The following is a 15,156-nucleotide window of genomic DNA, read 5'->3' as shown; positions in this document are numbered from 1 at the left end:
GAACAATGCTCTGGCACTTTTGGCTCTGTACAAACAGAGCGTCCAACATCTCCAACATTTTCAATTCCATTAAAGGCCAGCTTTTAAAGGGGATAAGCATTCGAACCTGGAAATCCCCGTCCGAACCGCCATCCCGGATGTTTTGGTTTCGGATTTCCGCTGTGCTGACATAGAACTCCACGCAGCCGCAGGGAAGTCCATTCTTTCTCTGTATTTTCACCCGGTGAAATACTCTTCCTGAGGTGTCCGGGGTACCTTCCCAACGGGTCTCGTAGCCTGTGAACAAGCTGTAACCCTTGGTGATACGGCTCAGTTCGGGACACAAAACCTGTCGAAAAACCGTCCAGTCTTCAACCCCCTAAGCCACTCCTAATTTCTGGTCGGTATATTCTTCTCCTTCGGCTAACGTATAGAGTTTCACGCTACAGGCCAAGTAATCAAACAGATACCCCACTGCTGTCCGTTAGACATCAGCACTTCATCTTTCAGCACAGTTGCGGGAGGTATCTGGGTTCTATACACGTTTAGAAACCGCTTTTTTGGTGCATCGTATATTGCGGCTGTATACTTTGCCCTTTCTCGATGTTTCAGACGCGGTCCTGCCTCCGATGCTACAGTCATCACAGCTTTGCCACTGATCGCAAAATCCATGTTTAAAAAATAGGGTTTACGGTTCTGGGTTCGCAAGCCTTGTTCTGGACATTTATAATGCTGAGGCCCCAGCGCTATAGCCCCAGACATTCCTGCTTCATCAGATAACAAACATAAGGGAGATAAAGCTGGGGGTGGGGGGACATACATGGTCCCAAAAGTTCAAACACTCAAACACCCCCCACACACAACCAGACCCCCCTACTCATCAAACACCTTGAATACTTCAAGGCATGACATATAGATATAAAATAACAAACACCCTCTAACACATGACCACACGAACAGGGGGGGGGGCTGGGGCGGGGCACATATTTAAACATGCACGCGTCATCATTACGTAGGGGTTGTCCGGGGTATACCCCATTGAAGTGACTCTTAGAGCCATCAGATCATTTCGTCCACAGACTTGTTCTTCCAACGCATATCCGGGCAGCCTTGAAGCACTCAGGGCGCGTTCCATTTGACACAAAGCTAGCCTTATTTTAAGCCATTCTCGCATCCTTAGCGCTGGAGAAAAAAGCTCGGGTTCTCCCCGATAAAAGGGTTGGGACACGCTGTCTGTGAATATCTTAACCGTAGATTCCTCCGGGTTGAATATGTACGAAATATGTCCCTCGCTTGTACACAAAAATCCTTTAAAACATTCTGGAGCCTCAAGCAAAATATCCTCCAGGCTTTTGGCGTTGGATTCATGACATGAGCTGCAGAGCACTCCGAGAATTCCCCTTGTAGACATATTTTAGATGTTTAATATTCAGGTCTTAAAAATGGCTTGTTCTGGACATTTATAAAGCCTAGGCCCCAGATCCATAACCCTGGACATTCCTGCTTCATAGATAACAACCATAAGGGAGATAAAGCTGGGGGTGGGAGACATACACGGTCCCAAAAGTTCAAACACTCAACCCCCACCCTCCCCAGTTCAACCAACCCCCCTAGACATCAAACACTATGACTACTTCAAAGCATACCATAGAGATATAAAATAACACACACCCTCTAAAACGTGAACACATGAACAGGGGGGAGGGGCCGGAGGCCCATATTCAGACATGTACACGTCATCATGACATACGGTCATCAATCAATCATTTTGACCCGTGCCGTCCACTGTATTCTCTCTAATGTATATTATTTTTAGTATAGCTGGACACGCTAGAAACTGAGGAGACACATAGTCTGCTGATCCTAGATAATACACAAACAAAAGAATGCATTTAGCTAAGTGCAGGAACAAAGCAAGGGTCTTGTCATCATTATAATCTGACGGAAAGCAGGTATGGGCGTTATTGAGCTGAACAAGCAGGATGCACGGATTGGAATGTAACGTAATTTACATGTGGGATGGGCTCATATGCAATATGTGGATAAATACTGGAGCCAGGGCTCTGGAAAAGGTGTGTGTTCCGCGGGGCACTCCGGCTTGCTATACTGTTGTATTAAAGCCTGATTGATTTCACAAAGTTCTGGTATGCGTTGTATTTGATCCGATTTTCCACCACACTCTCTCCCTCCATCTCTCTCTCCCTTCATCTCTCTCTCCCTCCATCTCTCTCTCCCTCCATCTCTCTCTCCCTCCATCTCTCTCTCCCTTCATCTATCCCTCCATCTCAGCAGCTCTGTGTGTCGAGTGACAGTGGTACATGCTGATGAGACAGGTACTGAGTTTACTGACAGCACCAGTGTGTCAAATCGGAGGGTCTGCTGTCCGGACCTCTGGCAGTCTCTATGGGGGTGCCACAGGGTTCAATTCTTGGACTGACTCTCTTCTCTGTATACATCAATGATGTTGCTCTTGCTGCTGGTGAGTCTCTGATCCACCTCTGAATACCATTCTGTATACTTCCGGCCCTTCTTTGGACACTGTGTTAACAACCCTCCAGGCAAGCTTCAATGCCATACAACTCTCCTTCCGTGGCCTCCAATTGCTCTTAAATACAATGTAAAACTAAATGCATGCTCTTCAACCGATCGCTACCTGCAATGTCCAACATCACTACTCTGGACAACTGACTTAGAATACGTGGACAACTACAAATACTTAGGTGTCTGGTTAGACTGTAAACTCTCCTTCCAGACCCATATCAAACATCTCCAATCCAAAGTTAAATCTAGAATTGGCTTCCTATTTCGCAACAAAGCATCCTTCACTCATGCTGCCAAACATACCCTTGTAAAATTGACCATCCTACCAATCCTCGACTTTGGCGATGTCATTTACAAAATAGCCTCCAATACCCTACTCAACAAATTGGATGCAGTCTATCACAGTGCTATCCGTTTTGTCACCAAAATATACTACCCACCATTGCGACCTGTAAATTGGCTGGCCCTCGCTTCATATTCGCAAACCCACTGGCTCCATGTCATCTACAAGACCCTGCTAGGTAAAGTCCCCCTTATCTCAGCTCGCTGGTCACCATAGCATCTCCCACCTGTAGCACACGCTCCAGCAGGTATATCTCTCTAGTCACCCCCAAAACCAATTGTTTAATGGTGCAGTCTCCTTCCAGTTCTCTGCTGCCAATGACTGGAACAGAACTACAAAAATCTCTTAAATTGGAAACACTTATCTCCCTCACTAGCTTTAAACACCAACTGTCAGAGCATCTTACAGATTACTGCACCTGTACATCCCACCTATAATTTAGCCCAAACAACTACCTCTTTCCTAACTGTATTTAATTTATTTATTTATTTTGCTCCTTTGCACCCCATTATTTTTATTTCTACTTTGCACATTCTTCCATTGCAATACTACCATTCCAGTGTTTTACTTGCTATATTGTATTTACTTTGCCACCATGGCCTTTTTTGCCTTTACCTCCCTTCTCACCTAATTTGTCTACATTGTATAGACTTGTTTTTTTTTTGTTTTTTGTGTTTGTTTACTGTATTAGTGACTGTATGTTTGTTTACTCCATGTGTAACTCTGTGTCGTTGTATGTGTCGTGTTTGCTTTATCTTGGCAGTCGCATTGTAAATGAGAACTTGTTCTCAACAGTGGTTAAATAAAGGTGAAATAAATAAATAAAATAAATAAAACCAGTGGAGGCTGGTGAGGGGAGGACTACTTATAGTAATGTCTAGAATGTAACGTATCAAACACACATAAATATATTGGTGCTTTAATGATAAATACACAGAGTCTCATTTCCCATCAAGTGGAGTAAAAAACACTGAATAATCAAAGGTTCCTAAAAGCTACAAACTGTCTCTGTTTGTTCAAGTCAGTGTTACATTCACAGTAGAAACAATGAATGAATGAATGGACGTGCTGAATGTAATGACTGACAACTATAACAACTAAACAAACAGATGATTGAACTAACGAATGATGAATGAAGGAACAAACAAAAATTACATGAATGAATATATGAACAAATTAAAATAATTATTATTTAAAAAATGAATAAAAATTTGAATGAATTAACAAACAAATAATAAATCAATTATTTTAAAACACCAATGAAAACATGAATTTATTATGTTCCATACAGATCAGTGACAGTAGTAGACTATGTAGCAGAGTGTTTAATGGTGCAGTACATTATGAGGTGTCTACAGTAGTAGACTATGTAGCAGAGTGTTTAATGGTGCAGTACATTATGAGGTGTCTACAGTAGTAGACTGTGTAGCAGAGTGTTTAATGGTGCAGTACATTATGAGGTGTCTACAGTAGTAGACTATGTAACAGAGTGTTTAATGGTGCAGTACATTATGAGGTGTCTACAGTAGTAGACTATGTAGCAGAGTGTTTAATGGTGCAGTACATTATGAGGTGTCTACAGTAGTAGACTGTGTAGCAGAGTGTTTAATGGTGCAGTACATTATGAGGTGTCTACAGTAGTAGACTGTGTAGCAGAGTGTTTAATGGTGCAGTACATTATGAGGTGTCTACAGTAGTAGACTGTGTAGCAGAGTGTTTAATGGTGTAGTACATTATGAGGTGTCTACAGTAGTAGACTGTGTAGCAGAGTGTTTAATGGTGCAGTACATTATGAGGTGTCTACAGTAGTAGACTGTGTAGCAGAGTGTTTAATGGTGCAGTACATTATGAGGTGTCTACAGTAGTAGACTATGTAGCAGAGTGTTTAATGGTGCAGTACATTATGAGGTGTCTACAGTAGTAGACTATGTAGCAGAGTGTTTAATGGTGCAGTACATTATGAGGTGTCTACAGTAGTAGACTATGTAGCAGAGTGTTTAATTCGACCATGCTGGTCATTTATGAACATTTTAACATCTTGGCCATGTTCTGTTATAATCTCCACCCAGCACAGCCAGAAGAGGACTGGCCACCCCACATATACTCTCTCTAATTCTCTCTTTCTTTCTCTCTCTCGGAGGACCTGAGCCCTAGGACCATGCCCCAGGACTACCTGACATGATGACTCCTTGCTGTCCCCAGTCCACCTGACCGTGCTGCTACTCCAGTTTCAACTGTTCTGCCTTATTATTATACGACCATGCTGGTCATTTATGAACATTTGAACATCTTGGCCATGTTCTGTTATAATCTCCACCCGGCACAGCCAGAAGAGGACTGGCCACCCCACATAGCCTGGTTCCTCTCTAGGTTTCTTCCTAGGTTTTGGCCTTTCTAGGGAGTTTTTCCTAGCCACCGTGCTTTTACACCTGCATTGCTTGCTGTTTGGGGTTTTAGGCTGGGTTTTTGTACAGCACTTTGAGATATCAGCTGATGTACGAAGGGCTATATAAATCCATTTGATTTGATTTGATTGGATTTGCAGTACATTATGAGGTGTCTACAGTAGTAGACTATGTAGCAGAGTGTTTAATGGTCCAGTACATTATGAGGTGTCTACAGTAGTAGACTGTGTAGCATAGTGTTTAATGGTGCAGTACATTATGAGGTGTCTACAGTAGTAGACTATGTAGCAGAGTGTTTAATGGTGCAGTACATTATGAGGTGTCTACAGTAGTAGACTATGTAGCAGAGTGTTTAATGGTGCAGTACATTATGAGGTGTCTACAGTAGTAGACTATGTAGCAGAGTGTTTAATGGTGCAGTACATTATGAGGTGTCTACAGTAGTAGACTATGTAGCAGAGTGTTTAATGGTGCAGTACATTATGAGGTGTCTACAGTGGTAGACTATGTAGCAGAGTGTTTAATGGTGCAGTACATTATGAGGTGTCTACAGTAGTAGACTGTGTAGCAGAGTGTTTAATGGTGCAGTACATTATGCAGTGTCTACAGTAGTAGACTGTGTAGCAGAGTGTTTAATGGTGCAGTACATTATGAGGTGTCTACAGTAGTAGACTATGTAGCAGAGTGTTTAATGGTGCAGTACATTATGAGGTGTCTACAGTAGTAGACTATGTAGCAGAGTGTTTAATGGTGCAGTACATTATGAGGTGCCTACAGTAGTAGACTATGTAGCAGAGTGTTTAATGGTGCAGTACATTATGAGGTGTCTACAGTAGTAGACTATGTAGCACGTCATCCTGACCAACTGGCCCTCCAAATACACCTCCGCTGTCTTCAACCAGGATCTCAGCGATCATTGCCTCATTGCCTGTATCCGCCACGGAGCCGCAGTCAAACGACCACCCCTCATCACTGTCAAACGCTCCCTAAAACACTTCTGTGAGCAGGCCTTTCTAATCGACCTGGCCCGGGTATCCTGGAAGGACATTGACCTCATCCCGTCAGTTGAGGATGCCTGGTCATTCTTTAAAAGTAACTTCCTCACCATTTTAGATAAGCATGCTCCGTTCAAAAAATGCAGAACCAAGAACAGATACAGCCCTTGGTTCACTCCAGACCTGACTGCCCTCGACCAGCACAAAAACATCCTGTGGCGGACTGCAATAGCATCGAATAGCCCCGTGATATGCAACTGTTCAGGAAGTCAGGAACCAATGCACGGTCAGTCAGGAAAGCTAAGGCCAGCTTCTTCAGGCAGAAGTTTGCATCCTGTAGCTCCAACTCCAAAAAGTTCTGGGACACTGTGAAGTCCATGGAGAACAAGAGTACCTCCTCCCAGCTGCCCACTGCACTGAGGCTAGGTAACACGGTCTCCACCGATAAATCCACGATTATCGAAAGCTTCAATAAGCACTTCTCAACGGCTGGCCATGCCTTCCGCCTGGCTACTCCAACCTCGGCCAACAGCTCCGCCCCCCACCAGCAGCTCCTCGCCCAAGCCTCTCCAGGTTCTCCTTTACCCAAATCCAGATAGCAGATGTTCTGAAAGAGCTGCAAAACCTAGACCCGTACAAATCAGCTGGGCTTGACAATCTGGACCCTCTATTTCTGAAACTATCTGCCGCCATTGTCGCAACCCCTATTACCAGCCTGTTCAACCTCTCTTTCATATCGTCTGAGATCCCCAAGGATTGGAAAGCTGCCGCAGTCATCCCCTCTTCAAAGGGGGAGACACCCTGGACCCAAACTGCTATAGACCTATATCCATCCTGCCCTGCCTATCTAAGGTCTTGAAAGCCAAGTCAACAAACAGGTCACTGACCATCTCGAATCCCACCGTACCTTCTCCGCTGTGCAATCTGGTTTCCGAGCCGGTCACGGGTGCACCTCAGCCACGCTCAAGGTACTAAACGATATCATAACCGCCATCGATAAAAGACAGTACTGTGCAGCCGTCTTCATCGACCTCGCCAAGGCTTTCGACTCTGTCAATCACCATATTCTTATCGGCAGACTCAATAGCCTCGGTTTCTCGGATGACTGCCTTGCCTGGTTCACCAATTACTTTGCAGACAGAGTTCAGTGTGTCAAATCGGAGGGCATGCTGTCCGGTCCTCTGGCAGTCTCTATGGGGGTGCCACAGGGTTCAATTCTCGGGCCGACTCTTTTCTCTGTATATATCAATGATGTTGCTCTTGCTGCGGGCGATTCCCTGATCCACCTCTACGCAGACGACACCATTCTATATACTTTCGGCCCGTCATTGGACACTGTGCTATCTAACCTCCAAACGAGCTTCAATGCCATACAGCACTCCTTCCGTGGCCTCCAACTGCTCTTAAACGCGAGTAAAACCAAATGCATGCTTTTCAACCGATCGCTGCCTGCACCCGCATGCCCGACTAGCATCACCACCCTGGATGGTTCCGACCTTGAATATGTGGACATCTATAAGTACCTAGGTGTCTGGCTAGACTGCAAACTCTCCTTCCAGACTCACATCAAACATCTCCAATCGAAAATCAAATCAAGAGTCGGCTTTCTATTCCGCAACAAAGCCTCCTTCACTCACGCCGCCAAGCTTACCCTAGTAAAACTGACTATCCTACCGATCCTCGATTTCGTGTCATCTACAAAATGGCTTCCAACACTCTACTCAGCAAACTGGATGCAGTCTATCATAGTGCCATCCGTTTTGTCACCAAAGCACCTTATACCACCCACCACTGCGACTTGTATGCTCTAGTCGGCTGGCCCTCGCTACATATTCGTAGACCCACTGGCTCCAGGTCATCTACAAGTCCATGCTAGGTAAAGCTCCGCCTTATCTCAGTTCACTGGTCACGATGGCAACACCCATCCGTAGCACACGCTCCAGCAGGTGTATCTCACTGATCATCCCTAAAGCCAACACCTCATTTGGCCGCCTTTCGTTCCAGTACTCTGCTGCCTGTGACTGGAATGAACTGCAAAAATCACTGAAGTTGGAGACTTTTATCTCCCTCACCAACTTCAAACATCAGCTATCCGAGCAGCTAACCGATCGCTGCAGCTGTACATAGTCTATTGGTAAATAGCCCACCCATTTTCACCTACCTCATCCCCATACTGTTTTTATACTGTTTTTTTTATTTTTTTTTTATTTATTTACCTTTCTGCTCTTTTGCACACCAATATCTCTACCTGTACATGACCATCTGATCATTTATCACCCCAGTGTTAATCTGCAAAATTGTATTATTCGCCTACCTCATGCCTTTTGCACACATTGTATATAGACTGCCCATTTTTTTCTACTGTGTTATTGACTTGTTAATTGCTTACTCCATGTGTAACTCTGTGTTGTCTGTTCACACTGCTATGCTTTATCTTGGCCAGGTCGCAGTTGCAAATGAGAACTTGTTCTCAACTAGCCTACCTGGTTAAATAAAGGTGAAATAAAATAAAATAAAAATAAAAAAGCAGAGTGTTTAATGGTGCAGTACATTATGAGGTGTCTACAGTAGTAGACTATGTAGCAGAGTGTTTAATGGTGCAGTACATTATGAGGTGTCTACAGTAGTAGACTATGTAGCAGAGTGTTTAATGGTGCAGTACATTATGAGGTGTCTACAGTAGTAGGCTATGTAGCAGAGTGTTTAATGGTGCAGTACATTATGAGGTGTCTACAGTAGTAGACTATGTAGCAGAGTGTTTAATGGTGCAGTACATTATGAGGTGTCTAGTAGACTATGTAGCAGAGTGGTGCAGACTATGAGGTGTCAGAGTGTTTAATGGTGCAGTACATTATGAGGTGTCTACAGTAGTAGACTATGTAGCAGAGTGTTTAATGGTGAGGTACATTATGAGGTGTCTACAGCTGTTGGGGTCAGTGTCTGGGTGGTTACTAGCATCAGAGTCTTTACTGAAGGAGACTGGGGAAGTTGACAGTAGCATAGTGGAGACAGACTGAATCTCTGGGGAAGTTGACAGTAGTATAGTGGAGACAGACTGAATCTCTGGGGAAGTTGACAGTAGCATAGTGGAGACGGGCTGGATCTCTGGGGAAGTTGATAGTAGTATAGTGGAGACAGATTGAATCTCTGGGGAAGTTGACAGTAGTATAGTGGAGACAGGCTGGATCTCTGGGGATGTTGACTGTAGCGTAGGTCACATTGTCTGGAACCTCTGTAGACGGACCAACGTTGAAGTAAATGACATCTGGACAAGGATTGGTTGGCGTTGCAAATATGGTGGTGATGTCACAGGCTGTATCTGTTGTGGTGTAGATGGGGTTGGTGATGGTACCTGTGTCTGGGTCTTGATTGGCTGTCAAGGAGAGTAAAACACACATAGATTATGTATTTATTTTTAATATATCTGATCTTTTCATTAAAAAACATTTTTTATAACATTTATTTATTTAAATATTATTTATTTATCACATCACATCTCATTGAACACCCACACCAACACCAGAGAACATCACATCACCTAGAACACCCAGAACAACACCAGAGAACATCACATCACCTAGAACACCCAGAACAACACCAGAGAACATCACATCACCTAGAACACCCAGAACAACACCAGAGAACATCACAACACCTAGAACACCCAGAACACCACCAGAGAACATCACATCACCTAGAACACCCAGAACAACACCAGAGAACATCACAACACCTAGAACACCCAGAACAACACCAGAGAACATCACAACACCTAGAACACCCAGAACAACACCAGAGAACATCACAACACCTAGAACACCCAGAACAACACCAGAGAACATCACATCACCTAGAACACCCAGAACAACACCAGAGAACATCACATCACCTAGAACACCCAGAACAACACCAGAGAACATCACATCACCTAGAACACCCAGAACAACACCAGAGAACATCACAACACCTAGAACACCCAGAACAACACCAGAGAACATCACCTAGAACACCCAGAACAACACCAGAGAATCATCACAACACCTAGAACACCCAGAACAACACCAGAGAACATCACAACACCTAGAACACCCAGAACAACACCAGAGAACATCACAACACCTAGAACACCCAGAACAACACCAGAGAACATCACATCACCTAGAACACCCAGAACAACACCAGAGAACATCACAACACCTAGAACACCCAGAACAACACCAGAGAACATCACCTAGAACACCCAGAACAACACCAGAGAACATCACAACACCTAGAACACTCAAAACAACACCAGAGAACATCACAACACCTAGAACACCCAGAACAACACCAGAGAACATCACATAACCTAGAACACCCAGAGCAACACCAGAGAGCATCACATCACCTAGAACACCCAGAGCAACACCAGAGAACATCACATCACCTTGAACAGCCAGACCAACACCAGAGAACATCACCTAGAACACCCAGACCAACACCAGAGTACATCACATCACCTAGGACACCCAGAACAACACCAGAGTACATCACATCACCTAGAGCACCCAGAACAACACCAGAGTACATCACATCACCTAGAACACCCAGAGACGGTACTCAGGCATAATGTAACAGTGATGCTACATTTAGCTTGTCTCTACTGTACTGTACCTCTGGGTTTCTACCATTTCAGAGGGAGGGAGGAGGGAGGACAACATTAGACAGAGAAACAGGTGGTGTTGAAGAGAGCAGAAATAACGATGAAATGTTAATGATGAGGTATCAATAGTAAGAGACAGACTATTGTTTTTTATAAAAAAATTAGGCAAAGTCAATGTATTTTTGTTGTGGCTCAATAATAGTGTGATGCATGGAAGTTGTAGTCCATGTCACAGTATGGTGCTTGGTAGTTGTAGTCCATGTTACAGTATGGTGCTCGGTAGTTGTAGTCCATGTTACAGTATGGTGCTCGGTAGTTGTAGTCCATGTTACAGTATGGTGCTCGGTAGTTGTAGTCCATGTTACAGTATGGTGCTCGGTAGTTGTAGTCCATGTTACAGTATGGTGCTCGGTAGTTGTAGTCCATGTTACAGTATGGTGCTCGGTAGTTGTAGTCCATGTTACAGTATGGTGCTCGGTAGTTGTAGTCCATGTTACAGTATGGTGCTTGGTAGTTGTAGTCCATGTTACAGTATGGTGCTTGGTAGTTGTAGTCCATGTTACAGTATGGTGCTTGGTAGTTGTAGTCCATGTTACAGTATGGTGCTTGGTAGTTGTAGTCCATGTTACAGTATGGTGCTTGGTAGTTGTAGTCCATGTTACAGTATGGTGCTTGGTAGTTGTAGTCCATGTTACAGTATGGTGCTTGGTAGTTGTAGTCCATGTTACAGTATGGTGCTTGGTAGTTGTAGTCCATGTTACAGTATGGTGCTTGGTAGGTGTAGTACACAGGCATAATGTTGCAGTGATGCTACATTTAGCTAGTATGGTATTTCTTTAAAGACCATGTTACAATATGATGCTTGGTAGTTGTAGTTTATCTCTCAGTGTCATGTGGTGCCGAGGGTTCATTATGTTACCTTGCGTTCTAGCCATGTCTGTGGGTGGTGATGCTGTTGTTACCTTGTGTTCTAGTCATGTCTGTGGTGGTGATGCTGCTGTTACCTTGTGTTCTCGTCATGTCTGTGGGTGGTGATGCTGTTGTTACCTTGTGTTCTAGTCATGTCTGTGGTGGTGATGCTGTTGTTACCTTGTGTTCTAGTCATGTCTGTGGGTGGTGATGCTGTTGTTACCTTGTGTTCTAGTCATGTCTGTGGTGGTGATGCTGTTGTTACCTTGTATTCTAGTCATGTCTGTGGTGGTGATGCTGTTGTTACCTTGTGTTCTAGTCATGTCTGTGGTGGTGATGCTGTTGTTACCTAGTGTTCTAGTCATGTCTGTGGTGGTGATACTGTTGTTACCTTCTATTCTAGTCATGTCTGTGGTGGTGATGCTGTTGTTACCTTGTGTTCTAGTCATGTCTGTGGTGGTGATGCTGTTGTTACCTAGTGTTCTAGTCATGTCTGTGGTGGTGATGCTGTTGTTACCTTGTGTTCTAGTCATGTCTGTGGTGGTGATGCTGTTGTTAACTTGTGTTCTAGTCATGTCTGTGGTGGTGATGCTGTTGTTACCTTGTGTTCTAGTCATGTCTGTGGTGGTGATGCTGTTGTTACCTAGTGTTCTAGTCATGTCTGTGGTGGTGATGCTGTTGTTAACTTGTGTTCTAGTCATGTCTGTGGTGGTGATGCTGTTGTTACCTTGTGTTCTAGTCATGTCTGTGGTGGTGATGCTGTTGTTACCTAGTGTTCTAGTCATGTCTGTGGTGGTGATGCTGTTGTTACCTTGTGTTCTAGTCATGTCTGTGGTGGTGATGCTGTTGTTACCTTGTGTTCTAGCCATGTCTGTGGTGGTGATGCTGTTGTTACCTTGTGTTCTAGTCATGTCTGTGGTGATGCTGTTGTTACCTTGTGTTCTAGTCATGTCTGTGGATGATGTTCCATTGGTCCCATCTGTTGGAACATAATGAGTCAAATAAGTTAGGTGAAAATCCCCCATCAATCAGAGAGAGAGAGAGAGAGAGAGAGAGAGAGAGAGAGAGAGAGAGAGAGAGAGAGAGACAGAGAGAGAGAGACAGAGAGAGAGAGACAGAGAGAGAGACAGAGAGAGAGAGAGAGACAGAGAGAGAGAGAGAGAGAGAGAGAGAGAGAGACATTCATTTCCCCTATTTATCCTCTGCTTCTCAACCAGGGACTAATGTCGACATGGAAATTGTATATTTATATGTAGAGTACCAGTCAAAAGTTTGGACACACCTACTCAAGGGTTTTTATTTATTTTACTATATTTACTATAATAACGAAGGCATCAAAACTATGAGATAAAACGTATGGAATCATGTAGAAACCAAAAATGTGTTCAATTTTATTTTAAATATATTTTAGATTTTAGAATCTTCAAAGCAGCCACCCTTTGCCTTTATGACATCTTTGCACTGGGATCACATGCTAAAGAAATAGAAGATTAATACTCACTTATAACAAGCAGCTTCACCTGTGTGATCAGTGTAATGTAACGTTGTTCTGTCCTGCTGGTTTCTACTCCACACCAGTAGGTCCCAGTATCATCTTCAGTCAGGTCACTGATGGTCACTGTGTAGAATGTACCTCTGCTGTTGACAGACAGAGAGAATCGCCGAGCTTTTGCATTTGTCTGGTGAGCAGCGACCATATAAACACAAGTCTTGAAGTCATTGCTTTCCTTGCAGAAATACTTGATGTTGTCCTCATGGTCCTCTGGATAGTTGCATCTGATGGTAGCTTCTCCTCCCAGAAAGGCCGTCTCTGTGACTGACTTCTCACAGCAGTCATCTGTCAATAGGAACACACATCACAACCTTAGTCTAGTACTATAGACTGACTTCTCACAGCAGTCATCTGTCAATAGGAACACACATCACAACCTTAGTCTAGTACTATAGACTGACTTCTCACAGCAGTCATCTGTCAATAGGAACACACATCGCAACCTTAGTCTAGTACTATAGACTGACTTCTCACAGCAGTCATCTGTCAATAGGAACACACATCACAACCTTAGTCTAGTACTATAGACTGACTTCTCACAGCAGTCATCTGTCAATAGGAACACACATCGCAACCTTAGTCTAGTACTATAGACTGACTTCTCACAGCAGTCATCTGTCAATAGGAACACACATCACAACCTTAGTCTAATACTATAGACTGACTTCATTGATTAGTGGTACTGATCATGTAATACCATATGTAGCTAAATTCATTTTATAAAGTTAAAGTAAAAGTCTCTCACCCTTCTTCACCTCCAGCTCTACCTTGGTATAACTGTCAGGTATAGTAGGTTTGTCCACTCCACACCAGTAGGTCCTTTCATCTTGTCTGGTCAGTTGTCTGATGATCAGCTTGAAGTAGTTTCCTCCAGTGTTGTCATACAGAGAGAATCTACCACTGTGCTTCCAGGTGTTCTTACTCAGGGAAGTTATTTTATTACCACAACTATAAGTCCACTTTGGTCCCTTACAGAAATATTTTTCATTACTTCTTTGTTCGATGTAATAATGACAGTAGATGATGACAGTTCCTCCAGAGTATCCTGTCACTTTGAAGGAGCTCAAACAACCTGTCAATCAGAACAGAGAAAATATATTTTATATTCCTCTTCGTTTAGTAGTGTTTCCTGATCTGATTTAGCAGCCTTTATAAGAAAACTAACTGGATGATATTACATTGTTATAGAGAGTTATAACAAGCTTATTACCTGTCATGAAGGAGAGGAGGATGACTATCAGCAGGATCCTCATCTTGTTGTGTTCTCTCCAGGTTGGTCCAGGTGTCTATAGGTCCTGATATAATGTTGTGTTCTCTCCAGGTTGGTCCAGGTGTCTATAGGTCCTGATATAATGTTGTGTTCTCTCCAGGTTGGTCCAGGTGTCTATAGGTCCTGATATAATGTTGTGTTCTCTCCAGGTTGGTCCAGGTGTCTATAGGTCCTGATATAATGTTGTGTTCTCTCCAGGTGTCTATAGGTCCTGATATAATGTTGTGTTCTCTCCAGGTTGGTCCAGGTGTCTATAGGTCCTGATATAATGTTGTGTTCTCTCCAGGTGTCTATAGGTCCTGATATAATGTTGTGTTCTCTCCAGGTGTCTATAGGTCCTGATATAATGTTGTGTTCTCTCCAGGTGTCTATAGGTCCTGATATAATGTTGTGTTCTCTCCAGGTTGGTCCAGGTGTCTATAGGTCCTGATATAATGTTGTGTTCTCTCCAGGTGTCTATAGGTCCTGATATAATGTTGTGTTCTCTCCAGGTGTCCAGGTGTCTATAGGTCCTGATATA

At 43.6% G+C, this 15,156-nt stretch overlaps 1 protein-coding gene and 1 long non-coding RNA gene across 3 annotated transcripts in view; both read right to left on the bottom strand.

Moving 5' to 3' along the window:
* The window catches only part of LOC115126049 (CMRF35-like molecule 7), a 49,738-nt gene extending 34,787 nt beyond the window's left edge, over positions 1–14,951 (bottom strand). Inside the window, exons 1-3 of one of the 2 annotated variants that reach the window (XM_065001068.1) lie at positions 14,577–14,942; positions 14,112–14,438; positions 13,316–13,651 (exon numbers count right to left, since the gene is read on the bottom strand). In XM_065001068.1, coding sequence (XP_064857140.1) covers positions 13,316–13,651; positions 14,112–14,438; positions 14,577–14,619 — 706 coding nt within the window. In that variant the 5' untranslated portion in view covers positions 14,620–14,942. Of the gene's footprint in view, positions 1–13,315; positions 13,652–14,111; positions 14,439–14,576 lie in introns of both variants that reach the window. The other variant, XM_065001069.1, reaches the window with a different exon arrangement.
* On the bottom strand, positions 9,135–12,960 carry LOC135559873 (uncharacterized). Its single transcript, XR_010458570.1, has 2 exons — positions 12,749–12,960; positions 9,135–9,636 (listed from the first exon to the last, which is right to left on the bottom strand). It is a non-coding gene; the product is annotated as an uncharacterized LOC135559873 (long non-coding RNA).
* Positions 14,952–15,156: the final 205 nt, after the last annotated feature.

This window comes from Oncorhynchus nerka, linkage group LG15 (assembly GCF_034236695.1).
Source record: "Oncorhynchus nerka isolate Pitt River linkage group LG15, Oner_Uvic_2.0, whole genome shotgun sequence".
NCBI classification, from domain to species: Eukaryota; Metazoa; Chordata; class Actinopteri; order Salmoniformes; family Salmonidae; genus Oncorhynchus; species Oncorhynchus nerka.
The sequence above is the reverse complement of the archived record's forward strand: the minus strand, read 5'-3'. Positions and strand labels throughout refer to the sequence as shown.